The sequence below is a fragment of the Pongo abelii genome, chromosome 16 (genome assembly GCF_028885655.2).
Source record: "Pongo abelii isolate AG06213 chromosome 16, NHGRI_mPonAbe1-v2.0_pri, whole genome shotgun sequence".
In the NCBI taxonomy this organism is placed as follows: Eukaryota; Metazoa; Chordata; class Mammalia; order Primates; family Hominidae; genus Pongo; species Pongo abelii.
Genome location: NC_072001.2, coordinates 45,535,167 through 45,558,116, shown reverse-complemented (window position 1 = coordinate 45,558,116; position 22,950 = coordinate 45,535,167). Strand labels below are relative to the sequence as shown.

Sequence of the window (22,950 nt, the reverse complement as noted above, 5' to 3'; positions counted from 1 at the left end):
ATATAGCATGGGAAAGCATACCATAGCGCCACTCCCAAGGAATCCAAGCCTTACATAAGCCACTGTCCACTTGGCAGTAGTGAACAATCTAACAAGGGAAAGTGTCATCTGTGCCAGCTTTGCAAACATAAACCCACAGTTTCAGGAAATACTGTCCACTCTTCATAAATGTCAGGTAAATTCTGGGCTGTTCCTTCAATCCCACTACAGGCCACTCATCTTTGGATCTCTACCCAATATAAATGTTTATAGATGCATCTATTCCCATTGTAAGCAGAAGTTAACTGACATAATTTGGGCCCTGGCCCAAGTGTGGACCAGATACTATCCCTGATAAATTGCAGATTTTTCCAGGCAACAGCCTATATGTAACTTTGACAAACGAGTCTAGGTTTCCTATTTGCCTTCTCCATTTTATGCTGTGAAATACAGATTTATTTCCTATGTTCATCCACAGTTTACATTTATCCATGCAATGCATACCATGGAAATTGGTATTTAAACAGTTCCCAAAGAACAAGAGGAGGGAGAGACTACGACAGAAATTTTGAAATGAAGGTAAACACGAACAAAGCCAAATGAAATCTATGCCATACCCAACGGAAAGAAAGAAGAGTCATTATTTTGAAAGAAATGAGTCTTGAAACATGCAAGTCCCAGAGCTAGAATTCTCTTAATCTTGGAAGAAAGTATTTATTGAGTTCCTAACAGGAACCCAGCACCACACAGGACACTGAGAGAGGTTTGAAAAACCTTTCAAACACTGTCTTCAGTCCACAACAAACTTATCATATAGTTGGAGAGATAGACCATAGAGTCAGTAAACAGTTCAATACCAGTACATAGTAGAATATGAATAAAGAGTAGACATAAATATTATATTTGGAGAAAGGAAAATGACTGTGGCCTAAGGTAGTGAGGGAAATATTCATAGCAGAGTTGGCATTTGATCTGCATCTTTTTTTTTTTTTTGAGACAGAGTTTCGCTCTTGTTGCCCAGGCTGGAGTGCAATGGCACGATCTCGGCTCACTGCAACCTCCGCCTCCCAGGTTCAAGTGATTCTCCTGCCTCAGCCTCCCAGGTAGCTGGGATTACAGGCATGTGCCACCGCACCCAGCTAATTTTTGTATTTTTAGTAGGATGGTGATTCTCCATGTTGGTCTGGCTGGTCTCGAACTCCCGACCTCAGGTGATCTGCCTGCCTCGGCCTCCCAAAGTGCTGGGATTACAGGCGTGAGCTACCACGCCTGGCCCTGATCTGTATCTTAAGCTATACCTACTTATTTCAAAGCACACTTTGAGAGAGGTTCCTACCTACCTTGAAGCCCCACATAATGTCCCCAGATAAAGGCCTTCTCTCTTAAGTGAGGTTGACCCCAGGACTGTATCACCATAAAATATAAAATGTATCCTTATCATTTCAATCCTTCAGAACATCAGAGCTCTGGACAAAATAGTAGAACAACATGTCACATGACTGCCTCTGAAAAATCTTTGTACTTCCATTTGTCATCTCTTAATACCTGGCTGTCAACCTTGGAAACTTCATGGTTAGAACTAAAGATCTCCCACCTCAGGAACAACAGATACCCAGGCAAGTAACCACAGAGACAGTCAAACAAATCTCTCTGCCCCACCCCTTCATTCAAGTTAGTTTTATTTGAACAAGGAAGTATGGATCCAAAACGGAGAGACATCCGCTGGGCAGTGGCTCATGCCTGAAGTCCCAGCTACTCAAGAGTCTGAGGTGGGAGGATCACTTGAGCCCAGGAGTTCAAGGTTGCAATCAGCTATGATCACGCAGCTGCGCCCCAGGGTAAGCAACAAAGCAAGACCCTGTCTCTAAAAAAGAGAGAGACGGGGTTGGGGGGTGGGGGGGGAGAGAGAGAGAGCACTACAGGTGATAATGAGAAACTTCGCTTTCATTTTTCATTATTCTTTTTGTTTTTTTATTTTTAAGGGTCTCTCTCTGTCTCCCAGGTTGGAGTGCAGTGGTACAATCACAGCCCACTACAGCTTTGAATTCCTGGGCTCAAGGAGTTGCCTTGGCCTCCAAGTAGCTAGGACTACAGTTGCACACCACCACAGCCAGCCTCATCATCAGATAAAAGAGTTACAAATTAAGAGAGGAAGAAAGCAAGAATGAATTATTTTCCTTTAATGTAGAGTCAAGGAAACAATAAAGAATGAATTGTATGGTATTAGATCAGAATCAGTGAGAACTCATAGGCTTCAATATAGATTGAAAAAGAAATAGATAAATGTGTGTGTGTATATATGAAAATGTATACGCAAATATATATTCCCTAGCTTTGTCTAACTTTACTGAGAGGACCTGAAAACAGTGATACCCCAACAGAAATGATCACATCTAGCACCCAGAACTTGGTTTCTAAATATCATTTTCCACTAACAGGAACAAAATGAGCATCACAATTGTTAAGTTTAGCCTAAAGCTGTCTCCTTACAGATTTTAAGTTTGGCCTAAAGGTTTCTCCATACATAGTGATTATAACCTAACTAAATGTATAAACAGACTGTAACCTACTTTTGTAACAAGCAGCCAAGTTTCAACCAATCACAGACAGCCAACTGTTCAAACTGTGTTCAAATAAAGAAAATGGGCTGTAACCAATCCAGCTGTTTCTGTACCTCATCCCTCTGTTTTCTGTATGTCACTTTCCTTTTTCTGTCCAAAAATGTTATCCAACCATGTGGCAGCCTCAGGCTCTATCTGAACCTACTGTAGTTCTGGGGGCTGCCTTCTTTGTAAATTCTTCTTTGCTCAATTAAGCTCTGTTAAATTTGTCTAAAATTTTTCTTTTAACACAATAAGCAATGATAGTAACAGGTTGTAATCCACGGTATAAAATGGGAAACCATGAATCAAAGATATAATATATAATATAACCATGGATCAGATATAAATAATTTGAAAGTCTGATGAGGGCTGGAATACATAGTTTCAAAGTACTTCCTACAAAATATTTATTAAATACAAAATATTTATTAATTACAAAGAAGAGAAAGAGTAACTTTACAGTGAAAAAAATCTGGCAGACACCACCTTAATCAAGCAATCAAAGTAAACTCAGTGATATTAGTATCAAGGATACATAATCTGAATGTAATCATGAGGAGACACTGGACAATCCAAATTAAGGAACTGTATACCAGGTGATGGCTCACCCCTATAATCCCAGCACTTCGGGAGGCTGAGGCGGGTGGATCACTTGAGGTCAGGAGTTCGAGACCAGCCTGGCCAACATGGTGAAACCCCATCTCTACTAAAAATACAAAATTAGCCAGGCATGGTGGCAGGCACCTATAATCCCAGCTACACAAGAAGCTGAGGCAGGAGAACTGCTGGAACCTTGGAGGTGGAGGTTGCAGTGAGCCAAGATTGTGCCACTGCACTCCAGCCTGGGCGACACAGGGAAACTCCGTCTCCAAAATAAAATAAAATAAAAGGGACATTCTACAAAATAATTGGCCTGTAATCTTCGTAAGTGTTAAGATCATGAACATCAGGGAAAAACTGAGGACCTATTCCAGATTGAATTAGACTAGAGTTAAGATAACTAAATGCAACAAGTGATGCTGAACTTGATCTTTTTGCTGTAAGGATCTTACTAGGACAATCAGTGAATCCTGAATGAAGTCTAAGGATTAGATGGTAGCAATTAACACTTTAATTTCCTGAAACTTTTTTTTTTTTTTGAGACAGGACTCACTCTGTTACCCAGACTGGAGTGAAGTGGTGTGATCACAGCTCACTGCAGCCTTGACCTCCCAGGCCTTGACCTCAAACAACCCTCCTGCCTCAGCCTCTGGAGTAGCTGGGAATACAGGTGCGAGCCACCATGCCCAGCTAATTTTTTTTCTGTAGAGACACAGTCTCAAAAAAAAAAAAAAAATCTACTTATAACTGCTGCTAATTGGAGTGTACATTCAGGGCAACTTGAACCTCTGCTCCCAGGTTGCAATGCTCAAGCTTGGCCCAAACAAACTTTCTGCTTATTTTGCCTCAGCTTCTTCCTTTAAGGTCAACAGTGAGAAGCAGGAAACCACAAAGAATAGTCCAGTAACCTAGAACCAACAAAAATGGAAATTCACCACCCCTGGGCCCAAAGGGCCAAGGGAAAGAAGTGGTCACCTGGAAGGAGAATCATGAAGAGAAACCAGCTTAAGGGAAGCTTTAAAGTTAAAAGATGCCAGAACAAAACAATCCTACTGGAGGAAACCCCTCCTGCTGATCTGAATAAAGGCCTCTCGTTTATTCAACCCCAACCTCAAGCCTTAGGGCACGTTAGCCATTGATTAGCACAACAGTATACTCATCTTAAGGAATGAGTGGGGACAAAAGCAAAATAAACCAAAAGAAATTGGATAGAGCTTGAGTCAGGGGTCCCCAACCAGGAACCAGGCCACACAGCAGGAGGTAAGTGGTGGGCAAGCAGGCGAGGAGCAAGTAAAGCTTCATCTGTATTTACAGCTACTCTCCCATTGCTCACTTCACTGCCTGAGCTCCGCCTCCTGTCAGATCAGCAGAGGCATTAGATTTTCACAAGAGTGTGAACCCTATTAAACTGCACAGGTGCCTGCGAGGGTTCTAGGTTGCATGTTCCTTACGAGAATTTTTTTTTTTTTTTTTTTTTTTTTTTTTTTTTTGAGACAGTCTTGCACTGTCACCCAGGCTGGAGTGCAGTGGTGCAATCTTGGCTCACTGCAACCTAAAACCCCTCCCCTTCCACCTCAGACTCTCAAGTAGCTGGGATTACAGATGTATGCCACCATGCCTCGCTAATTTTTTTTTTTTTTAATTTTTTGTAGAGATGTCTCACTTTGTTGCCCAGGCTGAAAATCCAGTCTTAAAAGGTTACATACTATAGTAAGTCTATGTATGAGATTCTGGAAAAAGCAAAACTATAGGAACAAAAAGCACATCAGTGGTTGCCAGGGGTTAGGGTGGGAAGACAGTGTGAATACAAAGGGGCAGCACTTGGGAATTCCTGGAGTTGTTCAAATTATTCTGTGTCCTGTCTGTGGTGATTACACGAATCTATGCATGTGTAAATACTCATGGAAATGTACATCAAACAAGTAAACTTTACCATATGTAAATTTAAATTTTTAAAAATTCAACAAAATTAGGAAGAGTGAAAAACTGAAATTAAAGAGTAAAAACTGAAATAAAAGAGTAAAAACTGAAATTAACAGACTAGAAAACAAAATGTGCTATAAAGAATAAATATTTACAAAAGCAATTTCTTTGGAAAAACAATGAAATAGATAATGCCAGATTAAGATGGGGAAAGATTAAAAAAAAATATCTGGGGACAAGAAAAAAAGAACCATATATAAAAGACAAAACTGTTGGCCGGGCACGGTGGCTCACACTTGTAATCCCAGCACTTTGAAAGGCCGAGGTAGGTGGATCACAAGGTCAAGAGATCGAGACCATCCTGGCCAACATGGTAAAACCCTGTCTCTACTAAAAATACAAAAATTAGCCGGGCGTGCTGATGCACTCCTATAGTCCCAGCTACTCGGGAGGCTGCGGCAGAAAAATTGCTTGAACCCAGGAGGCAGAGGTTGCAGTGAGCCGAGATTGCGCCACTGCATTCCAGCCTGGCAACAGAGCAAGACTCCGTCTCAAAAAAATAAATAAATAAAAAATAAAAATAAAAAAAGACAACTGTTTTTTTCAAGTATTTTTTAAATTAGAAGAGGACATTCATGCATAGTGATATACTCTAGCACCATAAATTTGGAAACCTAGGTGAAATGGATGATTATCTAGCCCAATATAAATTAACAAAATCAACTCAAATAAAAGTGCATAGTGGCTGGGTGTGGCGGCTCATGCCTGTAATCCTAGCACTTTGGGAGACTGAAGCAGGAGGATCACTTGGGCACAGGAGTTCACGACCAGCCTGGGCAACATAGGGAGACCCCATCTCTACAAAAAATACAAAAATTAGCCAGGTGTGGTGGCGCACACCTGTACTCCCAGCTACTCAGGAAGCTGAGGCAAGAGGATCAATTGAGCTCAGGAGGACAAGAATGCAGTGAGCTATGATCACACCACTGCGCTCCAGCCTGGGAGACAGCAAGGCCCTGTAAATCATAAATAAATAGTAAATAAAAGTGTATATTAAAGAAATACATAATAAAAGTATACTACTAAATACATAAAGTGTGTACTAACTGAACGAATGGGCCAGGCACGGTGGCCCATGCCTATAATCCCAGCACTTTGAGAGGCCAGACAGGAGGATCACTTGAGCCCAGGAGTTTGAGACTAACCTCAATAAGATAATGGGACCCCATATGTACAAAAAATAAAAAAATTAGCAGAGTGTGATAGTGCATGCTGGCATTCCCAGCTACTCTGGAGGCTAAGGCTGAGGTAGAAGTATCGCTTGAGCCTGGGATGTTGAGGCTGCAGTGGGCTATAATCGTGCCACTGCACTCCAGCCTGAACAAAAGAGCAAGACCCTGTCTCTAGAAAAGAAAAGAACAAAATAAAAATTTAAACAAAAACGAAGGGATGAAAACAGTGAAAGAGAATTTAAAAATCAAATGGTAGTACAATAAACAAAATTGTTTAGATTCCTTTTCTATATAAAGTTGTGATAATGTGTAATGACTGTTGAAAGTACAAGTCAGCATACTCACATTCCCCCCATTGAAAGCTGTGTATATTTATGTACACAGGAGTCTCTTTCTTTCTTGAATCCACTCCCAACTAGGGTGATAACTATTATCACCTAGTCCCAGCTACTCGGGAGACTGAGGCAGGAGAATCCCTTGAACCTGGAAGGAAGAGGTTGCAGTGAGCCAAGATCGTGCCACTGCACTCCAGCCTGGACAACAAGAGCAAAACTCTGTCTCTAAAGAAAAAAAAAATTATTATAGGTAATAGTTATCACCCTATAAATGTTCTTTTCCTCCTAATTTTCTGAAGTCAAACATTAATTTGACTGGCATTAATTTCTGAAATCCTATATTAATCAAAATATGTGAAATAATGTTGAACTAATCAGACACTCTAATAAAATTATGTGAAAAGAATGAAAATTATTTATTCCACCAGTATTTGTAAAGCATGTACTAAAGCAAAACACTGTGCTGGGCATGGCTCTCACTGTGCAAGGTGAATTGTTAGGATTCTTTTACACAATGAATACTTCATTAGAAGTGTTCTATTCAAAACCAGCATTTTAGATCCATATAGCTAATAACACTTAACTCAGGAATTATTTTTGTATTAGATTACTTCCTTAGCACCTTAAAGATTAACTCATTTAATGCTTACAATATACTTATGAAGTAGTTACTGTTATTCTCTAACTTTCTTTTTGTATTTTGTGTTTTTTTTTTTTTTTTTTGAGACGGAGTCTCGCTCTGTCGCCCAGGCTGGAGTGCAGTGACACAATCTTGGCTCACTGCAACCTCTGCCTCCTGGGTTCGTGCCATTCTCCTGCCTCAGCCTCCCGAGTAGCTGGGACTACAGGCGACCACCACTACGCCCGGCTAATTTTTTGTATTTTTAGTAGAGACAGGGTTTCACTGTGTTAGCCAGGATGGTCTCGATCTCCTGACCTCGTGATCCGCCCACCTCAGCCTCCCAAACTGCTGGGATTACAGGCGTGGGCCACCGCACCCGACCATTCTCTAACTTTCCTATGAGAAAACTGAAGGCACACAGCTAGTAGTAGGTACTTCTAAACAAAGCTCTTGCTCTCAACCACTGTGATATTCTGCCACTAACAAAATAACTCTGTTGGCAGAATTATCAGGAAAGGCAAATCTTATCTGTTGAACACTAAGCTATTACTCTACAATTTAAAATTGTTCCTCAAGGTTCCTTACTTTCCGTTGTTTCACTTTACAGTGGAAGAAACTTCACCATGGCTCCCTTTCAGTATTTCTGAATAACAGTCTCACTAATATTTTGAAACGGCCTTTGGCCAAAAGTAATAAAATCTGATCCCACTCCCATTTGTTAATCATTTTTGGAGTCTTTTGCCCATTATTAACCTTTCATTTGCACATAAATCATTTCTGGAGTCTTTTTGCCTATTATTAACCTTTTCATTGCTCATATTAACCTTTTCATTTGCACAAGTTTCACCCACATGGCCATTATTAAATGAGTAGAACACAATTACATTTTTTCTTTGCTGTTTTTCAAATTGCAAACAATGCTCACTTCTTATACCAAGCCAAAAAAAAAAAAAAAATACAATGTTTGAGAAAAAGCTCACCCCAATACTACTCATTGAAGTACTCAAATAGTGGCCTCATGTGTTTCCTTCCGTACCTTTCTCCACATATACAAGGATTTTTGTGGTCTTTATTTTTACTGAAATAGATACATACAATATACATCAACCTGCTTTTTATCACATAATATATCATGGACATAAAGACTGTAACTATTAGCTATGCATATAACTCTTCTTTTTCATGTGTACACATACAGCCACAGTTACGCAAAATACTATTTAAAATAACAGACAGCATTCATGCTGAGGTGGGAATGCTTTATCTCCTTTTCTTTTCTTTTTTTTAATCTCCTTTTCATCTCCCTTCTCTCTTTCCTCCTATGTTAATTCTCACTCCCAGATAACATGTTAACATCAGGCATCCTTTCTTGTTCCTCCCATAGTCATAATCATAAACACACACATTTATATATATATATGGGTTTTACTTTTTTAAAAAATGGGATATTATTAAATAATTTTTTAACTAAAAAAATGGGATGTTATCATATTCTTTTTCAGTCAATACCACCTCATGGAAATTCTTCCAAGGAAGATGTAATGTATTTCATCCTATGAATATACCAAAACTGATTCAACCATTATGAGCAATCACTTTGTTTCTACTATCTTATCCTTACTAACAATGTTTCCAGTAAACATCCTTGACCATGGCTGGGTGTGGTGGCTCATGCCTGTAATCCCAGCACTTTGGGAGGCAGAGGCATCGGATCACTTGAGGTCAGGAGTTTGAGACCAGACTGGCCAACATGGTGAAACGCTGTCTCTACTAAAAATACAAAAAAATTAGCCAGCATGATGGTGGGCGCCTATACTCCTAGCTACTCCAGAGGTTGAGGCAGGAGAATCACTTCAACCCAGGAGACAGAGATTGCAGTGAGCCAAGATGGTGTCACTGCACTCCAGCCTGGACGACAGAGCAAGACTCCTAAAAAAAAAAAAAAATCCTTGACTATATATCCTCATGAACTGTTGTTTTCTTGTTTTTGTTTTTTGAGACAGAGTCTCGCTCTGTCGCCTAGGCTGGAGCGCAGTGACATGATCTCAGCTCACTGCAACCTCTGCCTCTCCGGTTCAAGGGATTCTCCCACCTCAGCCTCCCGAGTAGCTGGGATTACAGGTACCCACCACCATGCCTGGCTAATTTTTGTATTTTTAGTAGAGACGGGGTTTCACCACGCTGGCCAGGCTGGTCTTGAAGTCCTGACCGCATGATCTGCCCACTTCAGCCTCCCAAAGTGGTGGGATTACAGGCGTGAGCCACCACGCCCAGCCTGGTGTTTTTATTTTTACAGAGTAAGTTTCAGGTGTGGGATCCCTAGGTCAAAGGGTAAAATATTTATTTTAATACATATTGCCAGATGGCTTTCCCAAAAGCTTCCATCGAAAATGTATGGGCCCTTTTCTGCACATTCTCACCAGCAATCAGCATCACTGTTCTTTTTCACTGTTCCTAGTTTAAAGGAAACAAACTAGTATCTTGTTACTACAGTAACAATGAGTTTGAGCTCATCATTCATTTTTTGGGCCATTCGGTTTTGCTCTCCTATGAAGTGCCTACTTCGACTGTTTTTCTACTGAACTGCTTTTTCTTTTTCTTGTCCACTTAAAAGCCTTCTTACAAAAATTTTTTTTTTTTTTTTTTTTTGAGACAGAGTTTCGTTCTGTCACCAGGCTGGAGTGCAATGGCACGATCTTGGCTCACTGAAACCTCCACCTCCCAGGTTCAAGTGATTCTCCTGCCTCAGCCTCCCAAGTAGTTGGGAGTACAGGCGCCCACCACCACGCCTGGCTAATCTTTCTATTTTTAGTAGAGACGGGGTTTCACCATGTTGGTCAGGGCAGTCTCGAACTCCTGACCTTGTGATCCGCCCGCTTCAGCCTCCCAAAGTGCTGGAATTACAGGCATGAGACACCATGCCCAGCCTGATACACTGTTATTATGGAAGCCATATTTTATTCAGATGTCCTCTTTTTTTTTTTTTTTTTCTGAGATGCAGTCTTGCTCTGTCACCCAGGTTGGAGTGCAGGGGCATGATCTCAGCTCACTGCAGCCTCTGCCTCCTGGGTTCAAGTGATCCTCCTCCCTCAACCTCCTGAGTAGGTGGGATTACTAACGCAAGCCACCACACCCGTCTAACTTCTGTATTTTAGTAGAGACGCGGTTTTGTCATGTTGGTCAGGCTGGTCTCGAACTCCTGACCTCATATGATCCACCCGCCTCAACCTCCCAAAGTGCTGGGATTACAGGCGTGAGCCATCTTGCCCAGCTGATAAGTTCTTGATATGGTATCAGAGAAGTCAATAATAACAACAGACAGCACTTATACAGCACTTATTATCTGCTAAGCACTATTATAAGTGCTTACATTTATTTACTAATATAGTCCTCACAACTCCTCTCAGGTATCATTATTATCCTCATTTTATAGATAACTGAGGCACAGAAATATCAATGGACTTGCCCAGGATTATGGCCAGTAAATTATGAATCTGGGAAATAAACCATACTCTTTAATCACTATGCTTGACCACCTTTCACCTAGAAGGTGTTGGGGTACCAAAGTTGAAAGTTTAGGGTCTCTCTGGTATCAGACCCTAAAATATCCCCTCTTTGCTAAATGCTGCTCTTTTATTACCTTTACTGGAAGGTAAAAATGCAAAAATGGAAATCTCTCTGTCCCTAGGCCAGTCCCCTGAGTCCCTGTCTAGTGCTTCATTTTCTGAAAAGTTAAAAAAAAAAAAAAAGAAAAGAAAAAGAAAACAAATAGGAGTTTATATAGAGATAACAGATACATATACTCACTATACAGATGACAGATATACATAAATGCATACAGAAACATAAATCCATATTCCTAGCATAAGACCCTAGTTCCTGAAGGAACCAGAAAAAAAGTGAGCTTTGAGATAACCATAAAAATTTTCTTTTTTTAATACAGGATGTTGCTCTCTTTTTTTTTTTTTTTTTCCTCTGAGACAGAGTCTTACTCTGTTGCCCAGGCTGGAATGCAGTGGCACGATCTTGGCTGACTGCAACCTCCCGCCTCCCAGGTTCAAGTGATTCTCCTGCCTCAGCCTCCCAAGTAGCTAGGATTACAGGCATGTGCAACCACGCCCTGCCAATTTTTGTACTTTCAGTAGAGATGGGGTTTCACCATGTTGGCCAGGCTGGTCTTGAACTTCTGACCTCAGGTGATCCGCCCACCTCAGCCTCCCAATTGATAGGATTATGGGCATGCGCCACTGCAACCGGCTGGATTTTGCTATTTCTGTCAGTGCTTTTTTTGCTAAAGAATGTTCCCATGGACAACTGTCCAAGTGGCATGTGAGATCTGATAGATTCCTTATGAGGCTATACTAACAGACAGATGGACATCTAGCTCTAACACTTCCCTCCTCCCTACAAAAAGATGGATTCATTAGAATCCTGTGAGAAATGATAAAAGATAGCTTTATTGGAATAGACTATAAGTTCTTGCCGTTCCCATAGCCTCTTCTAAAAAGACAACCACAAATTATTCCTTGATCATAATTTCTTTCCAGAGCCTCACTGACTCGATTCCCAAGCAAACGTAAGCATTTTTAGCATGAGCCTAAGACTCATGCTCTTAGGCGCTCACTGTCAGCTCAGATGATCCAAATAAGAATGCTAGTAAGGGGCCAGGCGAGGTAGCTCCGGCCTGTAATGCTACCATTTTGGGAGCCCAAGGTTGGAGGATCACTTGAGGCCAGGAGTTTGAAACCAGCTTGGGCAATATAGAGAGACCCTGTCTCTACAAAAAAATATAAAGATTAGCCAGGTGTGGTGGAACATGCTTGTAGTTCTAGCTACTTCAGGAGGCTAAGGCCCTGAGACAGGATGATCACTTGAGCCCAGGAGATTGAGGCTGCAGTGAGCCATGATTGTGCCACTGCACTCCAGCCTGGACCACAGAGTGAGACCCTGTCTCTAATAATAATGATAATAATGTTAATAAGGGTGTGCCAAAGATGAACTGATCAACTCTCTTGGGGAGTTCTTGAGAGGAGAGAAGTACCATTAGTCTCTTATAGTTACTGTTGAATTCTGAGCAGTAATAAATAATATTCCAGTGTCATGTGGCTTGGCTGTGTGACTGCTGACAGTTTCCAGTTTATTTCCCCACATAGCCTTAATGACCCACAATGTGAGATAACCTAATCACCCCTCGTCCTTGTATCCTGAAAAAGTCCTAATACAATGGCAAGTTTAACAGCCAACAGCAACAAGCACAAAGTAGACACACTGAAGAGCAGTTGTATGGGAAGTGGACATGTTAGCAGTCTGCCTAGCAGCTGGCCTGGACAAGGACAATGAGGGTGGCAGTATAAAAGATGGCATGATTATCAAGGTTGAGGGAGTCTTTATCTAGTCATAGGCAAAACCCAAGAAGGGTAAGCTGTGTCTCTGCCTAAAGGATAGTATATTTAAAAGGTGACACTGGACTAAAGATCCAAAAGAAGGCTTTCCTTCCATCAGGTGGAATTTCCAAGAACGGGAATGTCTCCAACAATTGAGGCAAATCATCTGGGAACATTTCCATTCCTAATAATTAAGGATCCTACAAGGCAGACACTGGCAAACTTTTTCTATTAAGAGCCAGATAGCAAGTATTTTCAGCTTTGTGGATCATAATGTTTCTGTCAGAACTACTCAACTCCATCTTTGTAGTATACAAAATCATCCACAAATATTACATAAACTAATGGACATGGCTATATTTCAAAAAATCTTTACTTTCTAAAACAGGTAGTGGCAAGATTTGGCCCACAGATCATAGTTTGCCAAGCCCTGCTGTAGGGCAAAGGTCCTTTTTAGAGCCAACTTCAAAAAATATAATAGATTTGTGGGTTTCCATAGAAAAAGGGGGAAAAAAAAGCAAGACTAAGAGAGTCCTGGGTACTTTCAATCCTTGGAAATCCATTAAAATAATTTATCATTGAAAATACAATGAAAGTACATATACAGATCACCTTCACCCATTTTCTTACTGTGACTGATACTATATCAAAGTTAAAGCCATTCAATAAACTCAACAGTGAGTAATCTATCAGTTAAGAAAGAATAAATTTGGGCCAGGCACGGTAGCTCACGCCTGTAATCCCAGCACTTTGGGAGGCTGAGATGGGCGGATCACCTGAGGTCAGGAGTTCGAGACCAGCCTGGCCAACATGGAGAAATCCCATCTCTACTAAAAGTACAAAAATAAGCCGGGCGTGGTGGCGGGTGCCTGTAATCCCAGCTACTCAGAAGGCTGAGGCAGGAGAAGCTTGAACCCAGGCGGCGGAGGTTGCAGTGAGCCAAGATTGCGCCACTGCACTCCAGCCTGGGCGACAGGAGTGAGACTCTGTCTAAAAAAAAGAAAAAAAAAAGAAAAAGAAAAAGAAAGTATAAGTTTGGCTATTGCAGCAAACCCCAAAAGCACAGTGGTTTAAACAATGAAGTTTATTTCTGGCTCATGCTACACAGGAGTCAGTAGGGGACACTGATTGTTATAGCTTCTCTAGGGCCCAACTGAGAGAACAACCCATCTCCAGTGTTGCTGATCATGCTGCCAAAAGGAAAGAGGGCTTTAGAGGGTCATATCCCAGCAATTAAAGGCTCAGACATTATTTCTGCTAATAACCCACTGGCTAGAACCAATCACATGGCCCCACCTAACCAAGTGGGGCTGGGAAGTGAAATCCTAGCAGCAGCAGATGAAGGGCAATGAATATTCAGCGAGCAGCAACAATGACTATCATAAAGCAATGGTTATGCCACTTTTACCTAAATGATCACAAAATGAGACTCTTATTCAAATACATTTTTCTATTTTTTATTTTATTTCTTGGAGATAGTGTCTCGTTCTGTCTCCCAGGTGGAGTTCAGTGCCGTGATCTAAGCTTACTGCAACCTCCACCTCCTGGGTTCAAGTGATTCTCCTGCCTCAGCCTCCTGAGTAGCTGGGATTACAGGAGCCCGCCACCATGCTCAGCTAATTTTTGAATTTTTAGTAGAGATAGGGTTTTGCCATGTTGGCCAGGCTGGTCTGGAACTCCTGACCTCAAGTGATCCATTCCTAATAATTAAGGATCCTACAAGGCATGAGCCACCACACCCAGCCATTATTCAAATACATTTCTGATTAACTAGTTAGCCAGAAACCACTGTCACCTTCACTTAAATTAAAATTTCAGGGCTGGGCACGGTGGCTCACACCTGTAATCCTAGCACTTTGGGAGGCCAAGGCAGGCAGATCACGAGGTCAGGAGTTCAAGACTAGCCTGGCCAACATGGTGAAACCCAATCTCTACTAACAATACAAAAAATTAGCTGGGCGTGGTGGCACGTGCCTGTAGTCCCAGCTACTCAGGAGGCTGCAGCAGGAGAATTGCTTGAACCTGGGAGGCAGTGGTTGCAGTGAGTCAAGATTGTGCCACTGTACCCCAGCCTGGTGACAGAGCAAGACTTCATCTCAAAAAAAAAAAAAAAAGTTTTAAAAATAGTTCAGTTTCCTCACAAGCAAACAAATGACACAGATCTACTAAAGAATCTTTTGACCATACCGTGTCTTCTGCAGAAGTGTGTTCATGACACACTGACTGAGCCACATTAGGGTTATGAATAGAAGCCAGGGTTAGAGAGAGGACTTGGGTCACGTTCTGAGGGCTTAGAAGCCTTCTTCAACACTCGACTTATTTGGGCAGAATGACATCAAGGAAGAAAAAAAGCATTTCCTTTCTAGCTTTTAGTTTTCTCTTTGTCCGCTTTCCCTTCTTCCAATATATTCCCCTTCCCGCCCCCCACTATCCTCAGCAGCAAAATCATGCAAAAGAGCAGCAGTCCCAGGAGTTTGGTCTCTAGATCTAGGGATGCCCTGAACTGTCATAAGAAAACCCTAGCAAGCCCCTGAGGTACTAAAGAGGAAAGAGGATCTCACACATCTAAGGCTGAAGCTGGGACATGGCACCCAGCAACAACACACAGTGCATGCTCGGTTAACACTGACTGAATAAATGAATACATAATCTATGGACTGAATCCAGAACAGCCACAATAAATGAATGTTGACTAAAACTACATTATAGCTGTTCTTTAGGTTTCCCCCAATCCTTTCTGCATTAATTTCCACATATTTGATCTTCAGGCAAGATAAACATTACCAGGTCAGTATCTTCCACAAAGCACCATTTTCATATTTTTGATTGTGTTCACAAGAGCTCTTTATCACCTTTTGGTATTGGGTCCTGTCAGCACTCTGAAAGGTAGTCCAATATATCAAAGATGCTTCAAGTTTTTTTGGTTGCTAATACTTTTATATAAGAAAACAAGCCTGGAGGATGGAGTTTTTGTTCTTAACATTCATTCCTGCCTATGTGGAAAAACTTTCTGCAATCAGGCTGCTAGGAGCAAATTTCCTGTTTTTAATACTGTTTAGTCTAAATGGGTCTCTAGAGACCAATCTTAATGTAAGAGAAGCAAGGGAGCTGAGCCTCTGAGACAATTCCGGTTTCATTGTTGGGTTCAGCCAGCCCAGCTGAAGCCCATATCATTCTTGGCAATCCAGGGTCTGGTTGAAGAGATTAGTTATGTGTTGATCTGAACAGCATCCACCTCACGCATCCGGCTGGCAGGGTCCCGTCTTCCCTCAAGCCACACTCCCCTCAAGCCACACTACCCTCCTCCAATCCTAAAGACTAGCTTGCAGAAGGGCAGTGCTGCATGCCAGAGTCACGATATCTCTAACCACACTGGTCTGTGGCACTTCTTACACCTCAGCCCTTCATAGCAAGTCACTTCAACCAAGCAAGCAAAGCCTGACTCCAGCCTTAGTCCATATCCCTGGACAAAGGTGTTTCTCAAGGTTGTCTCAGCAACTTACCAAAGTGTATGCAAAAAAACAAAAAATAAGATAATGGAAAAGAGACCTGTGGGGGGTGGGGGTGAGCACTCAGCTCCACAATTACTTGTTAGTGACAACTAAGAAATATACTGACATAAACCTGGACAGTCAATCAGGAACTTGAAGCTGATTTTCAATAAAACATAGTAAACCTCTAAAAATCCTAACAGAGCTGACAAATGCCTAAGAGATTCATCCTCCTACTGTGTAAGTACTTCTATGTGGAAGATACTGATCAGAGGGGGTAAATCCTTGCTAGAAAATAAATACTTGGAAGCAGGTGGGATTTAGGAAAAACCTGTAAAACAATATAGGATTTAATTATATTCAAATATATGTGTGTGTGTGTGTGTGTGTATAATATATTAAGATTCTCCTAGATTCAGTCTGGAGGTCCTGTATTTATTCTTTCCCTCTCTAATATGAAACTGGAATTCCTAGGGTACTCCACAGATGAGAAAGAATCTACTCAGAAAAAGAGGCATCAGGAGGATGGGCACGGTGGCTCACGCCTGTCATCCCAGCACTTTGGGAGGGTGAGGCGGGCAGATCACTTGAGGTCAGGAGTTTGAGACCAGCCTGGCCAACGTGGTGAAACCCCATCTCTACTAAAAACACAAAAATTAGCCGGGCATGGTGGCGCATGCCTGTAGTCCCAGCTACTCAGAAGGATGAGGCAGGAGAATTGCTTGAACCCAGGAGGCGAAGGTTGTAGTGAACTGAGATCGCACCACTGTACTCCAGCCTGGGTGACAGAGCGAGACTCCATCTTAAAAAAAAAAAAAAGCACCAGGAAATGCAGGGTTGTGCTGGGAAGGAAACAGAGCACAATGGTTACAGGGTTGTGCACAGACTTTAGACTCCTCCATGGGTACCTCTGGTTGTATTTCACCACTTTTAAAGTACGCTTCAAGTCAGGCACAGCAGCTCAGGTCTGTAATCCCAGCACTTTGGGAGGCTGCAGCGGAAGGATCTCTTGAGCTCAGGAGTTCAAAACCAGCCTGGGCAACATGGCAAAATCCCATCTCTACAAAAAATATAAAAATTAGCCGGGCTTTGTGGCGCATGCCTGTAGTCCCAGCTACTCAGGAAGCTAAGGTGGGAGGATCACTTGAGCCCGGGAGATAGAGGCTGCAGTGAGCTATGATCATACCACTGCACTCCAGCCTGGGAGACAGAGTGAGACCTTGTCAATCAATCAATCAATCAAGTACACTTCAAAACCCAGCCTCTGGGTCAGAATGGGTGAAATGAAGCATCCATTTGCTATAATGGATTTTTTTGTGCCTTAGAGAGTAGCTGGGTCAGTTAGGTCTACTCAGGGGATTCAGAAGAAAGCACCCTGACTGTACATGTATACAAGCACTTATTCTGGATACAAAACTAAAAATAGGCTGGGTGTGGTGGCTTACACCTGTAATCCCAGCACTTTGGGAGGCTGAGGTGGGAGGACTGCCTGAGCCCAGGAGTTCGAGACCAACCTAGGCAACATGGAAAAACGCCATCTTTAAAAAAAAAAAAAATTACAAAAATTAGCTGGGTGTGGTGGCACGCACCTGTGTTCCCAGGTACTTGGGAGGCTGAGGTGGGAAGATAGCTTGAGCCCAGGAGGTGAAGGTTGCAGTGACCTGAGATCACACCACTGCACTCCAGCCTGGGCGACAGAGTCAGACCCTGTTTCAAAAAACAAAACTAAAAATAGGTGGTGTTCTCCACATCTCAGAGAGAGGGGCCAATAGAGAGGCTTGAAAACACATGTTGTATATTCATGACTCTTGGTCTTTTCCTACAGTAAATGCAAGATTTAACAGTCCAATATTTTCCAATTGTCAGCTAATTCATGTCATACTCCAAATATTAGAGGTTAGCACAGAGAAGGAGTGCAAAGGCAGCAGGATGTGGTGAGATAGTAGAATGGACTAAAACTGGGCTTCATCTCTGAACCTCAGTAAGCACATCTGTAAAACAGAGTACTAACCCACTTTACAGGGTTGTTGTGAAGAGTGATAAGTACTCAATACAGTACCTGGAAGACTGTAGGTTCTCAAAAAGTGCTATTTTCTTTTCTCCCTTCCCATTGAAGCAAGCTGGTTTGAACTTTTTCCAAAATTAAGTACAACTTTTCCAAACCCTGAAATTGAATCTAAACTCCATGGGAATGTTTCCAGATGTTTATGGAAAGAGGAAGTTGTTTCTGTTTTCTTAAAATCTCTGATGTGGGAGAAAAGGAAAAGCAATACCAGCCAGAGACCACGACATGTTTGTGCTTTAAACATCGCCACAACACCACCACAAACAAGATGAAATTAGTTTAACAGGCGAGTAACAGTAAAGAAAGAAAAGTAATTATGGGTTTCCATCCCTGTCAGATGTCTTCTCATCTCAGCAGAACCATGATCTCCACCAACTGCACGGAAGCTGCATTAATTTTCCTCGGACACCAATTCAGTGCATATCCCCAGAATGCAGCTGTATCTTTTCTAACTGCCTAACTAGAGAGACAAGAATTGGGCAATAAAGTTATTGACAAAGGGATTATCCCCCACTTCTATGAAGAGAAGCAAGAAAAGTGAGTTTGAACACACTGTTGTTTACCTCTTCCACTCCTGAGGACCAGCTTTTTAAGGGGCTATTTGTATACAGATGGTGATCCTATGGGCTTGAGTACACTGCTTCTGCCCTGAAACCAATTCCCCAGGGGCTCTGTCTTTTATAATTTTGACATCCAGACTTGGGGGATGCCTGGGCACATCTGGTCACCATTTGATTTCAGGCTTCTATTGTGTTCAGTCTGTTGGGGAAGTGAGTCTATAAATAGCTCATGTTCCTTTGCCTCATACTTGAAAAATAAGAAACTGTCAACTCTGCCTTTCCTGCAGAAAGGTTTTTGCTGAAGTTCGAACATCTGAATCCAGCCCCTCCATAATGACCATACATCAAGTTAATATGCTAAGTAGCCAGCCTCAACCAAATGATTCATATACCTATTATAAGATTAAATGGCATCTAGAATAAAACTCAGGAGAGAGCTCCATGTTAGGACTAGTGAATACTTCATATGATGCTTTGAGAAGTCTTTGATCTTTTTGGAAACTCACCAAGCTGTGAGGTTAAATCTATGTATATGAAACAGCACCCTCAAGTTTTAAGAAATGTCCTTCCCATCTTTGGAACAGAATCTACGGATTTAAATTCCATTCAATCCAGGTCAGGCATGATGGCTCACACCTGTAATCCCAGCACTTTGGGAGGCTGAGGTGGATGGATCACTTGAGCCCAGGAGTTAGAGACCAGCCTCAGCAACATAGTGACACCTTGTTTCTACAAAAAATAAAAAATTAGCCAGGTGTGGTGGCACATGTTTGTAGTCTTAGCTACTCTGGAAGCTAAGTTGGGAGCATTGCTTGAGCCCAGGAGATCAAGGCTGCAGTGAGCTAAGATCACACCACTGCATTCCACTCCAGCCTGGGTGACAGAGAGAGACCCTGTCTCAAAAAAAAAAAAAAAAAAAAAATCAATTTGATCCTGAATAAAGCAATCATACTATGAACTAGATTTCCTCCCCTGACAGAAACAATCTTCCTCCCTCTTCACGTTTTTTCAAGTCCTTGGTTAAAATATGATAACATTTACCATACTGTGGAGTAATTCTCTCTTTAGTATCTGTCTCTGTCAAGAACTATTAGTTTTTAAAGGGCAGATACAATGTTGGTTCTTATTGGTTATTTCCAGTGCCTAGCACAATTCTTGGCATATTTTTAAGTAAATGCATGTTGAATGAATGAACAAGGTAGAATAATCACATATTATATGACCTTATGAGCTTCCACAAATAAAAACATCAAATTTGACGCTGATCTAAGGGAAAGGTAAGAGAAGCGTGGATCAAACAAGTAGAAGCAGACAGATTGAAACCGCCTTTGCAAAAATTATAACAGTGAAAAATCTGACATAGGAAGTTATGGCAGTGAAAGAAATCTGACCTAACCAACTCCATCTTACTTCTAATCTCCAGGCTACCTTGTTCACTCCTGGGCACAGGTCAAGCTAACTAAGGAAGGAATTTATAGTTTGTCTTTTAAACAGGTAACAGCCCCTTCCCCAAACAAACCCCCTCCTTGCCTGGGGACCAGACCACCTTTGTAAAACTAACACATTAGCCACAAGACTAGAAATTATGGTGCAGGAGTCATGCAGTCAGGGACCACAAGATTCTTAACCTCCTCAATTGCTCCTATAGATAACATCATTATTACAAAACCAAAGATAGGAATTGAAGTATTTTTCAGACCCTGTATTCTGATGACCAGCTGGTGCCACCCAGACCTTACAAAACTGGCTGATCTGGTCTTGTGGCCCTCCCACCCAAGAACTGACTCTGCACAAGAAGACAAGCTTTGATCCCCTATGATTTCATCCCAGACCCAACCAATCAATATTCCCCATTCCCTAGCCCCTGCCTGCCAAACTATCCTTTAAAAACCCTCGTCTCCAAATATTCGGGGGGACTGATTTGAGTAATAAACTCTGGGCTTTTGCTTAGCTGGCTGTGTTTATTCAACTCTTTATTGTGATTCCACTGTCTCGGTAAATTGGCTCTATGGGGCAGCAGGCAAGAACCTTGTAATGTGGCGATTACAAGAACAAAGACACAAATTGTTTCCTTTTCACCTCCACACCTGCTCACAATTCTAAAAAGTCTATTTCTGGCCGGCACGGTGGCTCATGCCTGTAATCCCAGCACTTTGGGAGGCTGAGAGGATCACAGGGTCAGGAGTTCGAGTCCAGCCGGGCTTGCATGGGGAAACCCAATTTTTACTAAAAATACAAAAATTAGTCAGGCGGGGTAGCACGTGCCTGTAGTCTCAGCTACTCAGGAGGCTGAGGCAGGGTGCACTCCAGCCTGGGCAACAGAGCAAGACTCTGTCTCGAAAAAAAATAAATAAAAAGTCTATTTTTACTGGAAAGTGGGCTTGTGTAAATATATGTAAATCACAGAATAACTGGAGCCAACATATTGTAACATCCACCTCTGACTTTGGATCCTGGAAAAGAATATATGAGGCCAAACTCCAGTCCCAAAAAATGCAGTTCAGAAAGAGCAGCAAGTAGCAGCAAGGATCCATACTGGATATGAGGCAGGAGAATAGGGTCTAGAGGCAGGGAGGAACCTAAGGCTCTCATGCCAACTTCCCAGAACTAAACTGAAAGGAAAACCCTAGACTTTCCACGCCTAAGTAACAAAGTAACAAAGGGGGTGGGATGAAGGAGTGGGGGGTCTTGGCTTCATTTGCAACTTTGTAACTTCACTTCACAGCTCTGAATGGTTTCTGTCTACAACCAATCAGGCTGATTGCTGGCTGAGTCTTCTTCGTTTAGCATAGAAGTATGTCTTTGTAACTTCACCCTAACCTCTGTTTGCACAGCAGTGTGACTTTTGTAACTTCACTTCAGGCTCTGGTTGGCTGCTTTCTGCAACCAATCAGACACATTGCAAACTACCACTTCATTTACATGAGGTGAGCATGCACTGGCCAACGGGAAAATTTCTAGAGGGTATTTGCACCCAAGGAGATTCTGTATCTGATCCCTTGAGTCAGTGCTCACCCTGCTCCCACACTGTGGAGTGTACTTTCATTTTTAATAAATCCCTGCTTTCATTCTCTTGTTGTTTCATTCTTTCTTTGCTTTACTGGGCGTTTTGTCCAATTCTTTCTTCAAAACACCAAGAACCTGGACAACTTGCAGTCACGACCCCTCTACCTTGAACATACTTTAGCCAGGTATATCAAGATCTGCAACTGGAAATGCCCCAAAATATTTCATAGTAAATTATCAATTTCTGACTTTGGCTTTAAGAGATAAAGTCACCCAGCCATGTTCTAGAAGCCAGAGCATACTATTGCCATGCCTGACAAAGATTCTGCCTGCCTTTGGCATAGGAAACAAATACTAAATTAAAATTTGCTCTAGGCTGGGTGCAGTAGCTAATGCCTGTAATCACTTTGGGAGGCTGAGGTGGGTGGATCACTTGACGTTAGGAGTTCAAGATCTAAGCCTGGCCAACATGGTGAAACACTGTCTCTACTAAAAATATAAAAATGAGCAGGGCATGGTGACACACACCTGTAGTCCCAGCTACTCAGAAGGCTGAGGCAGGAGAATCACCTGAACCCGGAGGCAGAGGTTGCAGTGAGCTGAGATTGCACCACTGCACTCCAGCCCAGGTGACAGAGCAAGACTGTCTCAAAATAAATAAATAAATAAAATAAAGTAAAATAGGCTCTAGAGTCCATAGAGCAAAATGTAAATTTTTTGCAGATCATCTGCTGACACTAGACTTAATGCTATAGGGTTTGTGGGATATAAATCAAACAGACTCTCCATCTTTGCACTGACAGGTGAAATAAAGAATATATTAATAGACCAACAATGGAGAGTTTTGCTCAGAAAACCCTCCTGTAGAAAAACAGATATATCAAGTGAGATAAAGAAATGAAGCAGGCTGGGCACTGTGGCTCATGCCTGTAATCCCAACACTTTGGGAGGCCAAGGCAGGCAGATCGCCTGAGGTCAGGAGTTTGAGACCAGCCTGATCAACATGGAGAAACCCCATCTCTACTAAAAATACAAAATTAGCTGGGCATGGTGGCGCATGCCTATAATCCCAGCTACTCGGGAGGCTGAGGCAGGAAAACCGCTTGAACCCGGGAGGCGGAGGTTGCAGTGAGCCAAGATCGCGCCATTG

General features: G+C 42.1%; 1 protein-coding gene across 10 annotated transcripts in view; it reads right to left on the bottom strand.

Moving 5' to 3' along the window:
- Positions 1-22,950, bottom strand: part of STARD9 (StAR related lipid transfer domain containing 9) — a 151,375-nt gene that overhangs the window by 103,469 nt on the left and 24,956 nt on the right. Inside the window, exon 2 of one of the 10 annotated variants that reach the window (XM_054532654.2) lies at positions 8,275-8,372. The exons of 8 other annotated variants lie outside the window; for them this stretch is intronic. In XM_054532654.2, the coding sequence (XP_054388629.1) occupies positions 8,275-8,289 (15 nt within the window). In that variant the 5' untranslated portion in view covers positions 8,290-8,372. Of the gene's footprint in view, positions 1-6,682; positions 6,821-8,274; positions 8,373-22,950 lie in introns of all 10 variants that reach the window. One more of the 10 variants, XM_054532655.2, reaches the window with a different exon arrangement.